Below are 19,339 nucleotides of genomic sequence, written 5' to 3' on the forward strand. Positions count from 1 at the left end.
AGGCAATTGCAGATTAGGAAGAAAGTAAGTAAATACCGAAAAAGAAAGTAAATACCGAACGAGAGGATGATCACATCATATCACCTATGCGTGCGACTGTAAAAAAGCGCACACGCTCCCGTTTACTTGCACAAACAACAATGCCTAAAGGAAGCGCAACTGGTTCCCTTTAAAATAGACTGGACAAAGAGCGATGATCGTTCATCCACAGACAGTCCAGCTGCTTTCCAGAGCTCAAGATAAAAAAAACATACATATTGTTTTGTAAGCAGTAGTGGTCACTGCTTTCATTTTAATTATACTTTGAACAGATTATTAAAAGGCCTAGATTAACCGTGTGCACGTAAACATCCTTTCATTATCAAACACAGTATGTTTCATCTGCTTTAATTCGCTTACAGTTATTTTTGTTAAAATTGTTTAATTATATTTTATTTTACAATAACATCGCTTTAATGGGGATTACTGCTTGTTTATGTGTAGTTAACTGCTGATATGGGACTTTTAGCCAGGACTGATTGCTGTGCATCTTTTAGATACATGACAATAATAATTTTTTAAATGTAATGTTTTTTAAAGAAAAGTTTTGTTGAATTGTTTTTGTGCACCTATAACGCTATATTTTCCTTGTTTTTACACATTAAAAATTGAGAAGAAATACTTATTTGGTGTGATCAGAGATAAATTTGGTAAATCCTTAATATTGAGCCCTTAAAAGTCTAGTGAAATGAAAACTGATTGCATTGCGACACAAACCATTCGCTCATGCACACTGAGCAAGCTAATACACAACACATACAAGAAGTTAAACCTATACCAAGTCATTTCAGCATGCCAAAGTCAAATTTATGCATATGAAATATATTTTCCCAACAAGAAAAGTGTGGCTAGTGAAAATGGCGAGTGGCTAGTATTGTTGAAAATCTACTAGCTACAGTGGCTGGAGATAAAAAAAAGTTAATGTCAAGCCCTGGTGACAGATAAGAAGTTTGCTGCAACAATCTTAATGAAATCCGTTACCTCAGAGAGATTTTTCCGCCTCAGGGACACCCTTAAGTTCAACTACCGAAGGACTTTCATACAAGTGGCCACAGGTGGCAATTGTAAATGATGTCACTTGCAGAGGAAGCGCGGTTGCCTGAGTGTGCAAGTCCAAGTGTGCAAGCCTGGAGGTGCAAGTGCAAATCTGCAGCCAGACTCTATTGAAAAATTGTATAAATACAAGGTCCCACTTTATATAAAGTGTACTTAACTACTATGTACTTACATAAAAAAATACAATGTACTTACTGTGTTTATAATGTATTTGAGAACACTTGTGGTGCTTTTGAGTTGGGATAGGGATTATATTATGAACAGGTTTAGTGGTATGGGTAGGTTTAAGGGTGGGTTAAGGTGTAAGGGATGGTCAACAGTGTATTTACCAATGTAATTACAAAAGTTAATTACAGATGTTATTACATACATGTATTTAATCAAGCATAAGTACAGAGTAAATACATGTATTTACACAATAAGTACAAACTATTAATTCCTGTGTAGGTACATATTAGTTAAGGCCACTTAATATAAAGTGGGACCGAATATAAACACATTGTAGTTTCTCCATATAACGAGTCATACTATTGTGAATGCAAATCAGTCTATGCTAGAAAAAAGTCTGAAAGCGGCAGATCTAGCGCACTGATGGACATGGTAAGTGTTCACAAGACACTTTTCTTGTAAAATAGCTGTTTATTTCTACATATAACCTAAAAGTACAGTCAAATTAGACACATGGTTTGTATAGTTTGCTTTACAGTAACCTCTCAAATAGCTAATCAGAGGATACTGTAGGTCAGAAGAATACACTAAATATCGCACAAAATACTGAAAAATTTAGTGTACTTTATTAATAAAGTAGATGTCGTTTGAATAAATACATACATTTGATTCACTGAAGCTTTAAACAACTTGTTAAACCCCACAATCGTCAATGTATAATTCGCACCCTGGGGGAAATCCTGTTTAGATTGCATGCTTTAACATCCGGGTTTCTGTCTATGTATATTTCAGTTTAGTGTTTTCTCGTCACTTCCTGTCATCTTAGTTTTACTCTTATTATCTTGGTAATCTTTAGGTTTATTGTCTCCACCCCCTTGTCAGCTTGTTTGGTTAACTGTTGCCTTGTGTATTTATACCCTGTTCTGTTCACCCTTCACTGCCATCAGTTTTAAGTCACTCCAATAATGTCTGCATTTTTCATTCGTTGTTAAGTTTGTTAGGTTTGTTTAAATAAATATTTGTTGGCTGCATCTGGATCCTCACTTTTGTTTAGTATCTGCGCTACGCCAGATTGACTTGTCTTCTGGTTGATCATTTGGAAAAGTGGCAGCAGGTCGATTTCTCTGATGAATCATCTGTTGAGCTGCATCCCAATCATCACAAATACTGCAGAAATCCTACTGGAACATGCATGGACCCAAGATTCTCACAGAAATGAGTCAAGTTTGATGAAGGAGACATCATGGTTTGGGGTTACATTCAGTATGGGGGCGTACAAGAGATCTGCAGAGTGGATGGCAACATCAACAGCCTGAGGTATCAAGACATTTGTGCTCCCCATTACATTACAAACCACAGGAGAGGGCAAATTCTCCAGCAGGATAGCGCTCCTCATACTTCAGCCTCCACATCAAAGCTCATGCAAGCAATGAAGGTTAAGGTGCTCCAGGATTGGCCAAGCTCATGATGGAGTCAGACACAATATTCATTCTGTCTCCACTGCAGCATGAGTTTATATTCTATACTGGACATTATTTCTGTTCAGTCACAAGACTTTTGTCTAAGCAAAGTCAGACCTTACTGTCCTAATGAAGTCATTTAAAATCAAGACATGATCTTATTTTATTGTGGTAAAATAAGCGTTATCTAGAGGCCTTTGCCTTTCATATAAGCCACTTCTGATACCAAATGATCAACTAGAAGTCGAGTTATTATTTGTTGTTCCTAAAACTTGGATAGGCAACAAGACTTTTGTCAGGTAGTGTATATAAAATTACCATTTATTAAAAAAATCCTGATTATTTTATCATTTTGATGGCAAAAGTACTTTCAATGTGCTTAATTACTTCCTTTTAATCTTGTTACTATTTCAAATAACAAAATAGTTTAACTTTATGGTTTGCTTTAGTCAATACTATATCTTTGAGGGAAGCCTTGTACATTCAGTTAACAAAAGACTGCATCTGGTAGATTTCCAAAAAATTAATAAACGTGTTTTTGTTTCCTGCAGGTCACCATCGTCATCAAATACTTCTTCCAGTTCAGCTTTTTCCCTTTCAATCAGAACCTGGAGGTGAACAAGGGCAAGCCATACCACCCGCCCAACATCCTGGGCACAGAGAAGAAAGACGGATACGTGCACTACGACCTGGTCCAGCTGCTGGCGCTCTTCTTCCACAGATCCATACTAAAGGTTCTTACACGCTTACTGTGTTAACTTACTGTGTTAGAATCAAGCTTGTGGCAGTTAAGCAAGCAGAACTCATACTGTAAAGCTGAAGAGTTAATCGAATACTTTGAGTTGGGAGTGTTTTTTGCTTGTTTCAGCCCTGCACAAGTATCATTTTGATGTTTTTGCTACGTTGTTTTAATAGGAAGTGCATATGCACTCATTTCTGTGCTTGTGGTTGTGCTTGTCTGAAAAGAAGATGTGTTAAGGTGCATTGTTATTTTTAGGGAACTGAAATAGACCACGCCATTCACCAACTAAAAGCTGCTCTAAAGTCAATGATGAAGGTTTTTCATTCATTCATTCATTCTCCTTTTGGATTAGTTACTTATTTATCAGACATTCATCACCGCCAACTATTCCACCATAAGTTTTACTCAGTGGATGCCCTTTCGCACCAAGAGCAAAGAGCAACAATGTAACATTTGTAATCTCTGTTTCGGAACAACTGAATCGATTCACAGGTGTGAAAGCACCCTAAACGTCTCACACAGTTAAACAAGACTCAGCACTGAAGTGTGTGTGCTGTTTATAAAGTCCTTGTAATCAGTCAGTAACAATCCCCTGGCTGCGTATGTGTGCAATCAGTGTAATCCGGAACAAGTGCGTGTGAGCGGTGCATGACTGAACTTGTAGTCCATATACCGGCGGATTTGTAGTTCTATATCGATCTGTGTGTTTACCAGTGATCTACCAGGATTAGATTGCTGGTGATTGTAACAAATACCTTCTCTCTTGTGTGTGTGTGTGTGTGTGTGTGTGTGTGTGTGTGTGTGTGTGTGTGTGTGTGTGTGTGTGTGTGTGTGTGTGTGTGTATATATATATATATATATATATATATATATATATATATATATATATATAAACCTGACCTTTAAGTATATTTTGTCAGGGTTTTTATATAGTTTGTTTTATATTTGATCTTTGGGAATGGCAGAAATAAACCCCTCCTGCTTCTCTCCTTTTCTGCTATAGTTTTGAGATGTTTAGCAGCTCAGAGGATGTCGAGGTTTGACTGGAAACATAATTCAATCTTTCTGAAACCTATAGGAGAGCCTGCTGAGAGCTTTGAAAACCATCAAATGCATTTTAAAATCAATTCCTAATGTTTGAGGTTTCTGTCCTCTCCAGGTTTCAGATTATTTCATGAAATCAAACACAAGTAAAAAGCTCCAGAGTGACATTGTGCTTTTCACCTGGTACTTAGAAACATCATAATAAAACAAAACATCTGAGATCTGGAGTGATGAGGATTATAGATTTTATAATTATATCTTTATAAATATTATTGTTCACTGACAACATTTTCCGATAGGAATATTTAGTTACTGGATTTACTTCTACAGTCAAACTAATACATTTAGTTAAAAATACTTAGTTAAATAAATTAAATATTTATCAAATAATAATAATAATAATATGCGTAATAGATTTAAAGATTATTACAATATAATGAAAAAAGTCATTAAAAATGGATGATTTAAAAATATGATTCTCTATATTCAAATTGTTGTTTATTTTGCAGTTTTTTTTTTTTATTGTTTTTAATAATATTAGCTTAATGCTGTGAAAAATGACATACTGAAGCTTTTTTTTATTTTTGTAATAATATATCATTTTAAATCAAAACAAAAAACCTTACATTTTTTTGCAAAAAAAAATCATAATAAAATAAGTAATGTGTATATATTGAAATATTTTTTTATTTTATTTAATAGTATATATACTAGTATATTATTAACCCTTTAACTACCCCACCAAAAAAAATGTTTGGATTGCATTTTTTAACTCCTATTGTCGCTAGTTAACTCACCCAATGCAAGTATCGCAATTAATACATATACTATGAAAAATCTAAAAATATTAGGTGTAAGAGCAATTTATTTAAAAAATATTCAAAATAAAACATTTTTGAATACTAAATCACCTTTATTTTTTTAAGTATGCCATAAAATATTTTCAGATTCTCATTTAACATGTTTTGTTTTTCTTGCTTTTTTCAAGTGCAACAGGATTATGTTTGTCTGATTTTTTTTTTTTTTTTTTTGTAAACCAACAATGCTGTGTGTGTAAACTGTTATTTAAAAAAACATGTTATTCATTCTTTATATTTCTTTAACAGTCATTATTTAACACAGTCAAACATAGTCAACCATTTGGTAGAGCCGGCAGTCAAAGAGTTAATGGTATAGAAATAAATGCTATAGTGAAATTAACAATAATAAAGTGATTATATATATATATATATATATATATATATATATATATATATATATGAGCAATATCACACGAGTAGCAGTGCAATATGGCTGTATATCAGCACTGGTGGGAGACGTGCGTTGCGTTCCACTAGTGCTGATATACAGCCATATCGCACTGCTATGAGTATAATATTGCGTTTATACAACAGTTCGACGGCATAATCTTTTATCCCAGCAGAAGCCGTTACTAATTCCCCAACGTCACTTTACAGCTAGTGTTGAATGATTTTCTATAGCGTAATGTGATGACAAAACATCTGATTTTGCTCACATTTTAAGATTATAAGGCTGAACGTGACATGAAATTCCATCAGTCTAGAGATATCTCCCTACAGTCTATTACAGTCTACAGTATTTTTCTGTTGCCATCGGTATTGTGACGGATACCAGGTGTCCCAGCATTTACCCAGAGACTTTAAAGAATAAAAAAAGGAGACAAACTATTTCACTCTTCCCATTGGCCCTTTATGCGTTTCTCCCAAGTGCTGTCGACTACGTACCGGTACATGCCAGTCAACGAAAATGAGCAGGCAAAAGGAAAAGAAAAAGACACTCAAACATTCGTCGCAAAATAAAATGTAACATTATTGAAATAAAAGACTGATACAGCAGTAGAGCGACCATCACGCACTTCTCAGAGCTCGCCAGAACTGAACTGAGCTCCCATACATGCTTGCTTACATCTCAAAGGTAAAACAACCACAGAAGAAGTCCTCTTAAAGGGGACATTTATACACAATGCATATCAAACATCAAGCGACCGTTACAAAATCACAATAATTAACCTCGAAAAAAGCAGCGCAATCACTACCAGACTGCTGTTGTGTTTGTTATAAGGAGGGACGAGGCTGAATCCAGCTTCTTATTCGCAGCTTCTTATTGACTCTATCTGGTCCACCCTAAAAACTGTGGCTGTGGGGCAGTATGACGCCATTCCTTTTCATGTTTACCAGCTGACCGCTTACCTCCATATGGACAACTTTCCTGCTTTTACCAGCTTGTCCAGTAGCTCGCCATGTACGCCAGCGAACTTGAGACACAGATGGAGTTTGACTCTTTGGGGTTTGAGACAACAATGGGGTTTGCGAAGAACGATTCCAGAAAGCTGGCAAGACAAAAACAAAAGCCAAAAAATAAAATAAACAAGTAATTAACAGGCTGAGAATGTGGTAACATCTGAAAATGTGGTAAAAAAAAATCTGACGAGGGCTTTTCTTTTTCTGGATTGCTTTTAAAAACTGTTGGTTGGGTTAAGGGAAGAGGGTGAGCAGGTTAAGCAGTGCTTTTTGAAACACTATTGGTTGGGTTTAGAAAAGGAGGAGGGTGGTTCAGTCGATTGGTCAGTCAGTCAGTCAACAGCGGCCTCTGGTGGATTTACGCAAGAAGAGCAGGCGCAAATGTCACTCACGAGAGAAATTTGAGATCTCAAAAAGTGTACACACCGTCCTCTGGTGGATTTGCGAAAACAAAAACTGCAAAAAAAGTACCTGCTGTGTTCTCCACAAATGTATATAGCAGTACGTTTTAAGAATGAGCCTGGGTTGGAAAAAGTTTGGCCACCCCTGATTTAGAACATGTTATTATAAACGATTGGTGATCTGAAACTTCAGACACATTCAGGAAACACTTGACACTTATATTACGGCTTGTAAAAGGAGCATAATTGGATCATAATAAACACAAATGCAGTCAAGCATGTCCAAATCCTCAAGTGATGGTATATTTATTTAACAAACCTAATCTAAAGATGGGATTTTAGATGGGGTTTCTGCTTTTATTACTTAATGTGATGCTACATCAGTTTTTATGGTATTTATGGTGCCTTTTATTTACTTTACAACTTGGATTAGGCAGGCAATAAATGAGTCTCGGGTAAAGAAAAAGTGTAAACTAATAAAAGCAGTTTCTCTCTCTCTCTCTCTCTCTCACTCTCCCCATTTTTTACTGTTTTGTATATTGTGAAAGGCTTAAAGGTGTTTTTTGTGGATGCTTAGATTTACGTTTATTTAAAGGTTATATTTTCTTAAGTTGATTTAATTTTTGGATCTAATGTTTTATAAAATGTGGCAGCATGGTGGCTCAGTGGTTAGCACTGTGGCCTTACAGCAAGACGATCACTGATTCGAGCCCTAGCTGGGTCAGATGGCATTTCTGTGTGGATGTTTTCCCCGTGTTGGTGTGGGTTTCCTCCGAGTGCTCCGGTTTCCCCCACAGTCCAAACATATGCGCTATAGGGGAATTGGATAAACTAAATTGGCCATAGTGTATGTGAATGTGAGAGTGTGTGGGTGTTTCCCAGTACTGGGTTGCGGCTGGAAGGACGTCCTCTGCATAAAACATATGCTGGCATAGTTGGTTATTCATCCTACAGTGGCGACCCATGATAAATAAGAGACTACGCCGAAGGAAAATGAATTAATGAATAAAAATTTGCTGAAAGAAAAATTAGAAAATGTGTGGAATTGCGAGAAAATGCGATGCTCTGTTAAAGACAGAGAATTCATTTTTGCTAAATGTGCTGAGTGAAATGTATGTCACGATCACCAGCAATCCAGGCTTGCAGACCTTCACCCGGACTACAATTCTGTCACTTTATGAACTACATTTCCCACCATGCACCTCAAACACACACCTGTTCCGGAATCACCAATGATTACACACACACACCTGGGAGCTGATCAAAGACTGATCACATAGACTATATACACTGATCACATTCACACAGTTTGCTGAGTCTTGTTAATCTGTAACACCACGAAGCATAATCCTGTCTAGTCTTTCTATGTTTGATTCTTGCCTTGTTTTCTCGTCATTGATTCTTTGCCGCTTTCCCAGAGATGGGTTGCGGCTGGAAGGGCATCCGCTGCGTAAAAACTTGCTGGATAAGTTGGCGGTTCATTCCGCTGTGGTGACCCCGGATTAATAAAGGGACTAAGCCGACAAGAAAATTAATGAATGAATAAATGATTCTTGCCGCTTGTACTGACCACTTGCCTGTTACCTGACTTCGCCTTTTGGATTACCTGTATGTACCCGTTTGCTCCTGCGTTTGACCATTGCCTGCCTCACGAATCTCATAAAAAACTGCATGTGGATCCTCACGTCCATTGTCCAGCGTCATCCGTTACAGTACATTTGTTAAACATTTTTTTAATGCACTCTCAGAAATAAAGGTACGCGAGCTGTCACTGGGGTGGTACCTTTTCAAAAGGTACACGTTTGTACTTAAAGGGTACATATTGGTACCTCGAAAGTATATATTAGTACCTAAAACTTTTAAGAGGAACACTTTTGTACTTTTTAGGTACTAATGTACCCTTGAGAAAATAATTACTTACATTTATATAGCACTTTTCTGGGTACTCAAAACGCTTTACACATAGGGAGGAATCTCCTTATCCACTATCAGTGTGCCTTATCCACCTGGATGATGCGTCGGTAGCCATTTTGGGCCAGACCGCACACCACAGACCTGATTGGTGGAGAGGAGACAGAGTGATGAAGCCAATTATGATATGGGGATGGTTAGGAGGCCATGATAGACAGAGGCCAGTAGGCAGATTTGGCCAGGATGCCAGGGTTAAACCCCTACTCTTTTTATGAAGGACATCCTGGGATTTTTAATGACCACAGAGAGTCAGGACCTCTGTTTAACGTCTCATCCGGAAGACAGCACTAACTGAACAGTATAGAGTCCCCGTCACTATAATGGGGTATTAGGACCCACACAGACCCCATTGAGCGCTCCCTGCTGGCCTCACTAACACCACTTCCGGCAGCAACCTAGCTTTTCCATGTGGTCTCCCATCCAGGTACTGACCAGGCGCAGCCCTGCTTAGCTTCAGTGGGTGACCATGTGGGAGTTGCAGAGTTGCAGGTATTAATATGGACCTTTTAGTTACAAATTTGTACCTTTTGAAAAGGTACCACCCCAGTGACCCCAGTGTTATTTCTGTGAGTGTGGTATAAAATAAAAGTAGAATTCTAAAAATAAAAATCTAAAAATATCTTTCTGGCAATTCAGTTTAATTCAAAGGGCTTTATTGTTGTGGCTTGTCAAATACTGCCAAAACATTGCAGATTACATAAACAGTGAATGAAGTAGTAATTACACACTGAATAAAAGTGATTATATCATGCATATATACATACACAAAACACACACACACACAATTAGAAATTTGATACACAAACTCTAATATTATTAATAAAAAATGAAATAAAAGAAAAATATATACAGTTGAAGTCAGAATTAGTAGCCCTCCTGTGATGTTTTCATATATTTCCCAAATGTTGTTTAACAGAGCAAGACATTTTTCACAGTATTTCATATAATATTTTTTCTTCTACAGAAAGTCTTATTTGTTTTTTTCAGCTAGAATAAACACTGTTTTAACCATTTTAAGGTCAAAATTATTTAAATAAATCTTCTCTCCATTTAACAGAAATTGGTAGAAAATATACTGGAGGGCTAACAAGTCTTACTTTAACTGTATAAATATTATTAATAATATGCATTCATTCATTTTCCTTCGGCTTAGTCCCTTTATTCATCAGGGGTTGCCACAGCAGAATGAACTGCTAACTTATCCAGCAAATGTTTTACAAAGCGGATAACCTTCCAGCTTCAACCCTGTACTGGGAAACATCCATCACTCTCATTCACACTCATACACTATGGCCAATTTAGTTTATTCAATTCCCCTATAGCGCATGTGTTTGGACTGTGGGGGAAACCGGAACATGCAAACTCCACATAGAAATGCCAACTGACCCAGCCAGGTCTCGAACCAGCGACCTTCTTGCTGTGAGGTGACAGTGTTAACCACTGACCCACCGTGCCGCCCCATTAATAATAATAATAATAATAATGATAATAAAACAAAATGCAGTAGACAACTGTTCGTTCATGCATGTATTTGTAAGAATGTTTCCGACTAGTCTCTCTCTCTCTCTGTGTGTCTCTTGATCTCAGTGTCATGGTCTCTGGGACGAGGACGACCCCAAAGTGCCCCGTAAGGATGAGTGTCCTCGTCAGGAGTCTGTGGATGACGGGAAGCTGTCGGTGGTCATGTCACCTGATGAAGACAGGAAGAGTTCTCCGGCGTATTCACTCAAGTCTATGAATCTGGGAATGTCTGTGGACTCATCGCAGGTTCACATACAGATGCGTTATCCAGAGCAGCGGCCGTACCTGCGCAGACAGAGCACCAGCGGATCACACTTCTCCCACAGATCCTCTGCACGCTCCAAACGCGGTGAGAACCTCTGAAATCCCAAAACATTTTAGTTGAGTTTAGTTTAGTTGAGTCAAAGACTATAGAATGCACAAGACATGTCTCTCATATACTTTTGAATGGGGAAATGTGTAACTGTAAATATGGCGAATGAAGCCCCGCCTTCTAGTACAGGAGCCAGTACAGCGATTGCTATAGAATGACAATTCTCCGGGGGAGGAGCTTGAACCAGATGCGAGTTTCTGCAGATTTGGTGTGATATGAAAATTTAGAAAATAAACTAAATAGCCAGTTGTTGTTTAATTTTATTGGTTATTCGTAATATGGAATTTAATTGTAAGCTTGGTAAGTAGATTTGGAGAAATTTTTGGAGAGATTTGGTTTCCCCCATTCAAACAGAATGCTTTCTACTTGCCTTAAAGTGACTTTGGTTTAGTTTAGTTTAGTTTAGTTTAGTTTAGTTTAGTTTAGTTTAGTTTAGTTTAGTTTAGTTTAGTTTAGTTTAGTTTAGTTGAGTTGAGTTGAGTTTAGTTTAGTTGAGTTTATGTTGAGTTTAGTTTAGTTTAGTTTAGTTTAGTTTAGTTTAGTTTAGTTTAGTTTAGTTTAGTTTAGTTTAGTTTAGTTTAGTTTAGTTTAGTTTAGTTTAGTTTAGTTTAGTTTAGTTTAGGTTGAGTTGAATTGAGTTTAGTTTAGGTTACGTTGAGTTGTGTTAAGTTTAGTTTAGTTTAGTTTACCTTAGTTTAGTTTAGTTTAGTTTAGCTTGAGCTGAGTTGTGTTGTGTTAAGTTTAGTTGTTGATATGATTTGTGTTGTGTTGTGTTGAGTTGTGTTTAGTTGAGTTGAGTTGAGTTGAGTTGAGTTGAGTTGTGTTGAGTTTAGTTTAGGTTAGTTGAGTTGAGTTGAGTTGAGGTAGTTTAGTTTAGTTTAGTTTAGTTTAGTTTAGTTTAGTTTAGTTTAGTTTAGTTTAGTTTAGTTTAGGTTGAGTTGAGTTGAGTTGTGTTGTGTTGTGTTGTTTAGTTTAGTTTAGTTTAGTTTAGGTTGAGTTGAGTTGAGTTGAGTTGAGTTGAGTTGTGTTTTGTTTAGTTTAGTTTAGTTTAGTTTAGTTTAGTTTAGTTTAGTTTAGTTTAGTTTAGTTTAGTTTAGTTTAGTTTAGGTTGAGTTGAGTTGAGTTGAATTGAGTTGTGTTGAATTGAGTTTAGTTTAGGTTACGTTGAGTTGTGTTAAGTTTAGTTTAGTTTAGTTTAGTTTAGTTTAGTTTAGTTTACCTTAGTTTAGTTTAGTTTAGTTTAGCTTGAGCTGAGTTGTGTTGTGTTAAGTTTAGTTGTTGATATGATTTGTGTTGTGTTGTGTTGAGTTGTGTTTAGTTGAGTTGAGTTGAGTTGAGTTGAGTTGTGTTGAGTTTAGTTTAGGTTAGTTGAGTTGAGTTGAGTTGAGGTAGTTTAGTTTAGTTTAGTTTAGTTTAGTTTAGTTTAGTTTAGTTTAGGTTGAGTTGAGTTGAGTTGTGTTGTGTTGTGTTGTGTTGTTTAGTTTAGTTTAGTTTAGGTTGAGTTGAGTTGAGTTGAGTTGAGTTGAGTTGAGTTGAGTTGTGTTTAGTTTAGTTTAGTTTAGTTTAGTTTAGTTTAGTTTAGTTTAGTTTAGTTTAGTTTAGTTTAGTTTAGTTTAGTTTAGGTTGAGTTGAGTTGAGTTGAATTGAGTTGTGTTGAATTGAGTTTAGTTTAGGTTACGTTGAGTTGTGTTAAGTTTAGTTTAGTTTAGTTTAGTTTAGTTTAGTTTAGTTTAGTTTAGTTTAGTTTACCTTAGTTTAGTTTAGTTTAGGATGAGCTGAGTTGAGTTGTGTTAAGTTTAGATGTTGATTTGATTTGTGTTGTGTTGAGTTGTGTTTAGTTGAGTTTAGTTGAGTTGTGTTTAGTTTGAGTTGAGTTGTGTTTAGTTGAGTCGTGTTAAGTTGTGTTGAGTTGAGTTGTATTTAGTTGAGTTGTGTCGTGTTGTGTCTTTCTCATTCTGACATGGTATGGTGTTTAACATACAGTGTTTTTCACATTTTATTTTCAACACATTTCTAAACACAATAGTTTTATTAGTTTGTTTCTAATAACTGATTTATTTTATCTTTGCCATGATGACAGTTAATAATATTTGACTAGATATTTTATTTAATGACTAGTATTCAGCTTAAAGCGACATTTAGAGGCTTTACTAGGTCAATTAGGCAAGTTAGGGTAATTATCCCAATGACTCCAGTATGATTTGTTTACAGCTGCTGATGTTTGGTTGGTGTTTTCTTTTCACAGGCAGCACAAGCACACGTCACAGCACCCATGGGGAAAACAGCACAACAGAGTCAGAAGTACCACAAAAGAGCCGGAAAGAAATGATTATGGAGAAAATCAGAGAGCAGCTCATCAAAGCAAAGGTTTACCTGCTCAAAAGGTAAGAGTGTGTGTCTGGGGGTTAAAAATTAAGTGGACTTGATTTACCACTTTGGTTCCTTATAGTGAAATAAATTCATTCATTTTCCTTCGGCTTAGTCCCTTATTTGTCCGGTGTCAACAGAGTGGAATGAACCGACAACTATTCCAGTCACCTCACATCAAGAAGCTTGCTGGTTTGAGTCCAGTTGGCGTTTCTGTGTGGAGTTTGCATGTTCTCCCCGTGTTGGTGTGGGTTTCCTCCGGGTGCTCCAATTTCCCCCACAGTCTAAACACATCCGCTATAGGGGAATTGGATGAACTAAATTGGCCGTAGTGTATGGATGTGAATGTGAAAGTGTATGAGTGTTTTCCAGTACTGGGTTGTATCCATTGCATAAAACATATGCTGCAACAGTTGGCAGTTCATTCCGCTGTGGTGACCCCTGATAAATAAGAGACAAAGCCGAAGGAAAATAAATGAATAAATGTTAAACTGGAACTGCTACAGTTCAGATTATTAAAATAGTTGAAGTCAAGTTCAGTTTAGCTCAGATGAATGGATAAAATCATGTCCTGGTTAACTCTCAGGTACTTTTTAATTTTTAATCTCTTCCCTCTGTGTTTATCTTTTCCCTTCAGATTGGTTGAGTTTTATCAGCCCATCCGTCAGTTCTTCTACAACCTGGTTCATCCAGAGTACAGCGCCGTGACGGATGTTTACGTCTTGATGTTTCTAGCAGACACTGTGGATTTTATCATCATCGTCTTTGGCTTTTGGGCATTTGGGGTGAATAATAAATAACTTTAATGATCTTTCTTTTCTAAATTATCAATTAAAATAAGCTTTCTTTAATTAACACAATTTAGTTTTATTACTTAATCTGCACATACAGTTGAAGTCAGAGTTAGTAGCCCACCTACATATTTTCCCCCAATTTGTTAACAGAGAGCTGATTGTTTTCAACACATTTCTGAGCATAATAGTTTTAATAACTCATTTCTAATAATTTTGCCATGATGACAGCACATAATATTTGACTAAATATTTTGTAAGATACCAGTATTCAGCTTAAAGTGACCTTTAAAGGGTTAACTAGGCTATTAGGGAAGTCATTGTATAACAGTGGTTTGTAATGTAGACAATCCAAAATAAAACTTTCTCCAGAAGAAAAAATATTATAGGAAATACTGTGAAAAAATCCTTGCTTTGTTAAACATCATTTGAGAAATATAAAAAAATTCACTGGAGGGCGAACAATTCTGACTTAAACTGTAACTTTATATGTGTCACGTTCACCAGCGATCTAGCATTTGCAGGTTGCTGGAGAACTACAAATCTGAACTGGACTTCAAATCCCATCATGCGCAGCACACGCACACCAGTTCCAGTTCTTTCCCTGATGACACACACACAGCTGGTAACTCATCATGGACGGATTATCTGGACTATATATTCATCTCTCAAGCACACACACACAAACACATTACTGAGTCTTGTTTGTTTGCTCAGCCTCTATAACTGAAGGATGCTGGCCACAGAGTTGAGGGTCCAAACGCAGTTTCTATAATAGCTTAGTCAGGCAGGCGATGGTCAAACAGGAACAAACAGATACATGAGGGTAATCCAAAATCATAGTCATGGTCACAGACAAAATGGTTTTAATAGGAATGGCTGACGTAAAACTGACGTTTCCAAACACTGCATGATCTGAAATACCCAGGTCACGTGACTAAGCGGATTCAAAACACACAGGTGACATGACTAAAGTGTTTCTTAACACCAAGTCACGTGGACATTTCAGATGTGTTTCGAGGCCTGATGACCAGTGTTTGACTGACAGGGTCGGAAAAAAACTGTCTCCGGTAGCCTATAGTACTGCATGTGTATACACAGTTACTGTGTTGCAAATGGCCCGGGTTCAACTCCGAGTTGTACAAACACTTTGAAATTATGACTTGATGTATTTTAATAATGCTAATTTTTTATGACTAAACAAGACATATTTATTCACAAAGTGTTAATTCGGATGTCAGACCAATTTTAAAACAAAACGCGTTGCAAGAACAGAGCATTTAAAGACTAACATCTATAGCTGCATCACCCTGGATTCGAACCCATTATCTTTGCATCCTAGTCATAAACTCTCACCACTTCACTAAATCACTTGAAGCTTCAACTCTACGATGTGGGGTTTAATACCTCAATTTGCTTAACTACTTCTTTGCTGAAGCAATACATAAATAAGGTGTCACTATAGAGACAGGTTTTGAAATGTTTCGAAGCTTTGACGCATTTGCTTTGACTGTTTCAGTGTTTCATGAAGCCTCTCTTTGCCCACCACTAGTCGATACAGGCAGCAAAACAACATACACGAGAAAACAAGGCGAAGGTCAAAAGCACGGCAAGACTAGACAAGAGAACACTCACAAATGTTATAACATACAAACAAGACTCAGCATCGTGTGTGTGTGTGTGCGTGTGTGCATGCGTGCGTGCGTGTGTGTGTGTGAGTTTGAGAGGTGAATATATAGTCTGGATAATCAGTCCATGATGAGTTACCAGCTGTGTGTGTAATCAGGATGAGAACTGGTGTGTGTGAGGTGTATGATGGGATATGAAGTCCAGTTCTGAGACAGATTTGTAGTTCTCGAGTGATCTGCAAATGCTAGATTACTGTTGATCGTGACAATATGACATTATTATTTTCCTTTTAACCTTTTGTTTATTTAGTTTTATCTGTATTTGATTTTCTTATTTGCAAATAAGAAAATCAAGAAAAAGATCATTAAAAAACGCTGTAATTCTTTGTCTGTGCTCTTTGTTGATGTTTGCTGTTTTCTCTGTCTCTCAGAAACATCAGGGTGGTGCTGACATCACTTCCTCCCTGTCAGAGGACCAGGTTCCTGGGCCGTTCCTTGTTATGGTTCTCATACAGTTTGGGACGATGGTAGTGGATCGAGCCCTGTATCTGCGCAAGACTGTTGTGGGAAAAGTGATTTTTCAGGTCATCCTGGTGTTTGGCATCCATTTCTGGATGTTTTTCATCCTGCCGGGAATCACAGAGAGGTAAAGGAACGTCCTGAAATCGATTTTGAGAATTTTAATTAAAACTACTTTGGTTATTTAAATTTAAATTAATTTAGAAATAGACAGACAGAAATAGAGAGATAGAACAATCGATATATAGATAGATAGACAGACAGACACACAGAGATAGATAGATAGATAGATAGATAGATAGATAGATAGATAGATAGATAGATAGATAGATAGATAGATAGATAGATAGATAGATAGATAGATAGATAGAACGATGGATGGATGGATGGATGGATAGATAGATAGATAGATAGATAGATAGATAGATAGATAGATAGATAGATAGATAGATAGATAGATAGATAGATAGATAGATAGAGAGAGAGAGAGAGAGAGAGAGATGGATGGATGGATGGATGGATGGATGGATGGATGGATGGATGGATGGATGGATGGATGGATGGATGGATGGATGGATGGATGGATGGATAGATAGATAGATAGATAGATAGATAGATAGATAGATAGATAGATAGATAGATAGATAGATAGATAGATAGATAGATAGATAGATAGATAGATAGATAGAACGATGGATGGATGGATGGATGGATGGATGGATGGATGGATGGATGGATCGATAGATAGAGAGAGAGAGAGAGAGAGAGAGAGAGAGAGAGAGAGAGAGATAGATAGATAGATAGATAGATAGATAGATAGATAGATAGATAGATAGATAGATAGATAGATAGATAGAGAGAGAGAGAGAGAGAGAGAGAGAGAGAGAGAGAGAGGGATGGATGGATGGATGGATGGATGGATGGATGGATGGATGGATGGATGGATGGATGGATGGATGGATGGATGGATGGATGGATGGATGGATGGATGGATAGATAGATAGATAGATAGATAGATAGATAGATAGATAGATAGATAGATAGAACGAACGATGGATGGATGGATAGATAGATAGAATGTAACTTTCTGTGGGTGTGGCCAACGCAAATTCACACTCTTTGAAAAGCAGCTGTTTCTGCAGAATATTGTTTTGTTGACACACATGTATGTTTGCTCTTCTGTGCAGGCGCTTCAGTCAGAACACTATCGCTCAGCTCTGGTACTTTGTGAAGTGCATTTACTTCGGCCTGTCAGCCTATCAGATCAGATGCGGATATCCAACCCGCATCCTGGGAAACTTCCTCACCAAGAGCTACAACTACGCCAACCTCTTCCTCTTCCAGGGGTGAGAAACGACGTTAACAGCAATTTATTCATTCATTTTTCTTTAGCTTAGTCCCTTATTTATCTGGTGTCGCCACAGCGAAATGAACTGCCAATTTATCCAGCATATGTTTTACACAGCGGATGCCCTTTCAGCCGCAACCCAGTACTAAGAAACACACATACACTCTCACATTCAGACACACACACTCATACACTACAGACAATTTGGTTTATCCAATTCACCTGTAGAGCAAGTGTTTGGACTGTGGGGGAAACCGGAGCACCTGGAGGAAATCCACGCCAACACGGGGAGAACATGCAAACTCCACACAAAAATGCCAACTAGCACAGCCGGGACCCAAACCAGCAACCCCTTTTGCTGTGAGGACATAGTACCAACCACTGAGCCACCATGCCGCTCTCTACACATACATATAAAATCTGCAGATTTCTGCAAGCACAGATGCCGTGTGGGCCGGCTGATAAGCAACACATAAACCTGTACATTTAATTACGCTGTACAGCAGGTCATATTGGCACAGAGCAAACATCTGACCTGCACTGCTCCATTGTTGAACCTTAAGCAGCAGTCTTAATTTGTGTGTTGTGTGTGTGTGTGTGTGTGTGTGTGTGTGTGTGTGTGTGTGTGTGTGTGTGTGTGTGTGTGTGTGTGTTAGTTTCCGTCTGATCCCGTTCCTGACGGAGCTGCGTGCGGTGATGGACTGGGTTTGGACGGACACAACGCTCAGCTTGTCCAGCTGGATCTGTGTGGAGGACATCTACGCTCACATCTTCATCCTCAAATGCTGGAGGGAGTCTGAGAAGGTAAACAAACACAACACCAAATAACACAGAATAAAGACAAGCATGAATATATAGTGCTCAGTATATACAAAGAGCTTAGAATGACCAAGAGGCGACACTCAATAGAGCCATTACTCTCATAGTTCCATTGCAACAGCAGCGCACAGCAACAGCCCCACGATTCCGCCATTTTGGAGTGAAAGCGATCGGCCATCTATTGGATCTTATTGCTGTGGCGATGGCAGGCAGCTGCTTTGTTTTTTATTTATTTATTTAAAAAGCGCATTAAAGAGCCCATATTATGGGTTTTTGAAAATGCCCCTCGATTTAGTGTGTAACAGCTCTAAGTGAAGTGAAATATCCAGCTAATGCCTAGTTCACACTAGAGGATTTTAAGCCTGATTTGAGCCCGATTTGGAAGTTAACAAGCTTGCCGACAGATCCGGCTGTGATCAGGAAGAAATCTGCGGGTGCTCGGCGCTCGCCGCTCTTTATGTGTGAACTACTGAACCACGCATCAACAAGGCTCGCTGACGTGTCGCCGACACCGCACAGACGGAAATCCAACATTTAGCATGCTGCATATTCCAGAGCAGTCGGCCGACTCAACCCCACAGGTGGTCCGATGTAGTGATTAGCTGCAGCCAATGAGAGAGCATATCAGCATGAGCTGAATGCCTGTGTGTTCAGGAGCTCAGCAGAAACATCTGTGATTAGTCAGAATGGGCATCAGTGCACTCGCTTCATTCTGCGTTAGCACAGACATGAGAGTAGGATATATTAACAGTGGAACTAGAATTGTGTAACTATTAGAATTACCATACTGCTCATTCTGACCGTTCTCATATAAAACGCCATATTGTCACA

General features: G+C 37.8%; 1 protein-coding gene across 6 annotated transcripts in view; it reads left to right on the forward strand.

The window, feature by feature from the left end:
* The window catches only part of piezo2b (piezo-type mechanosensitive ion channel component 2b), a 251,114-nt gene that overhangs the window by 214,220 nt on the left and 17,555 nt on the right, over positions 1-19,339 (forward strand). For all 6 annotated transcript variants that reach the window (XM_021468270.3, XM_021468277.3, XM_021468271.3 and 3 more), the window contains 7 exons: positions 3,275-3,457; positions 10,730-11,012; positions 13,282-13,420; positions 14,041-14,188; positions 16,254-16,468; positions 17,529-17,687; positions 18,346-18,493. In XM_021468270.3, coding sequence (XP_021323945.2) covers positions 3,275-3,457; positions 10,730-11,012; positions 13,282-13,420; positions 14,041-14,188; positions 16,254-16,468; positions 17,529-17,687; positions 18,346-18,493 — 1,275 coding nt within the window. The remainder of the gene's footprint in view (positions 1-3,274; positions 3,458-10,729; positions 11,013-13,281; positions 13,421-14,040; positions 14,189-16,253; positions 16,469-17,528; positions 17,688-18,345; positions 18,494-19,339) is intronic.

Source organism: Danio rerio, chromosome 2 (assembly GCF_049306965.1).
Source record: "Danio rerio strain Tuebingen ecotype United States chromosome 2, GRCz12tu, whole genome shotgun sequence".
Taxonomy (NCBI): domain Eukaryota; kingdom Metazoa; phylum Chordata; class Actinopteri; order Cypriniformes; family Danionidae; genus Danio; species Danio rerio.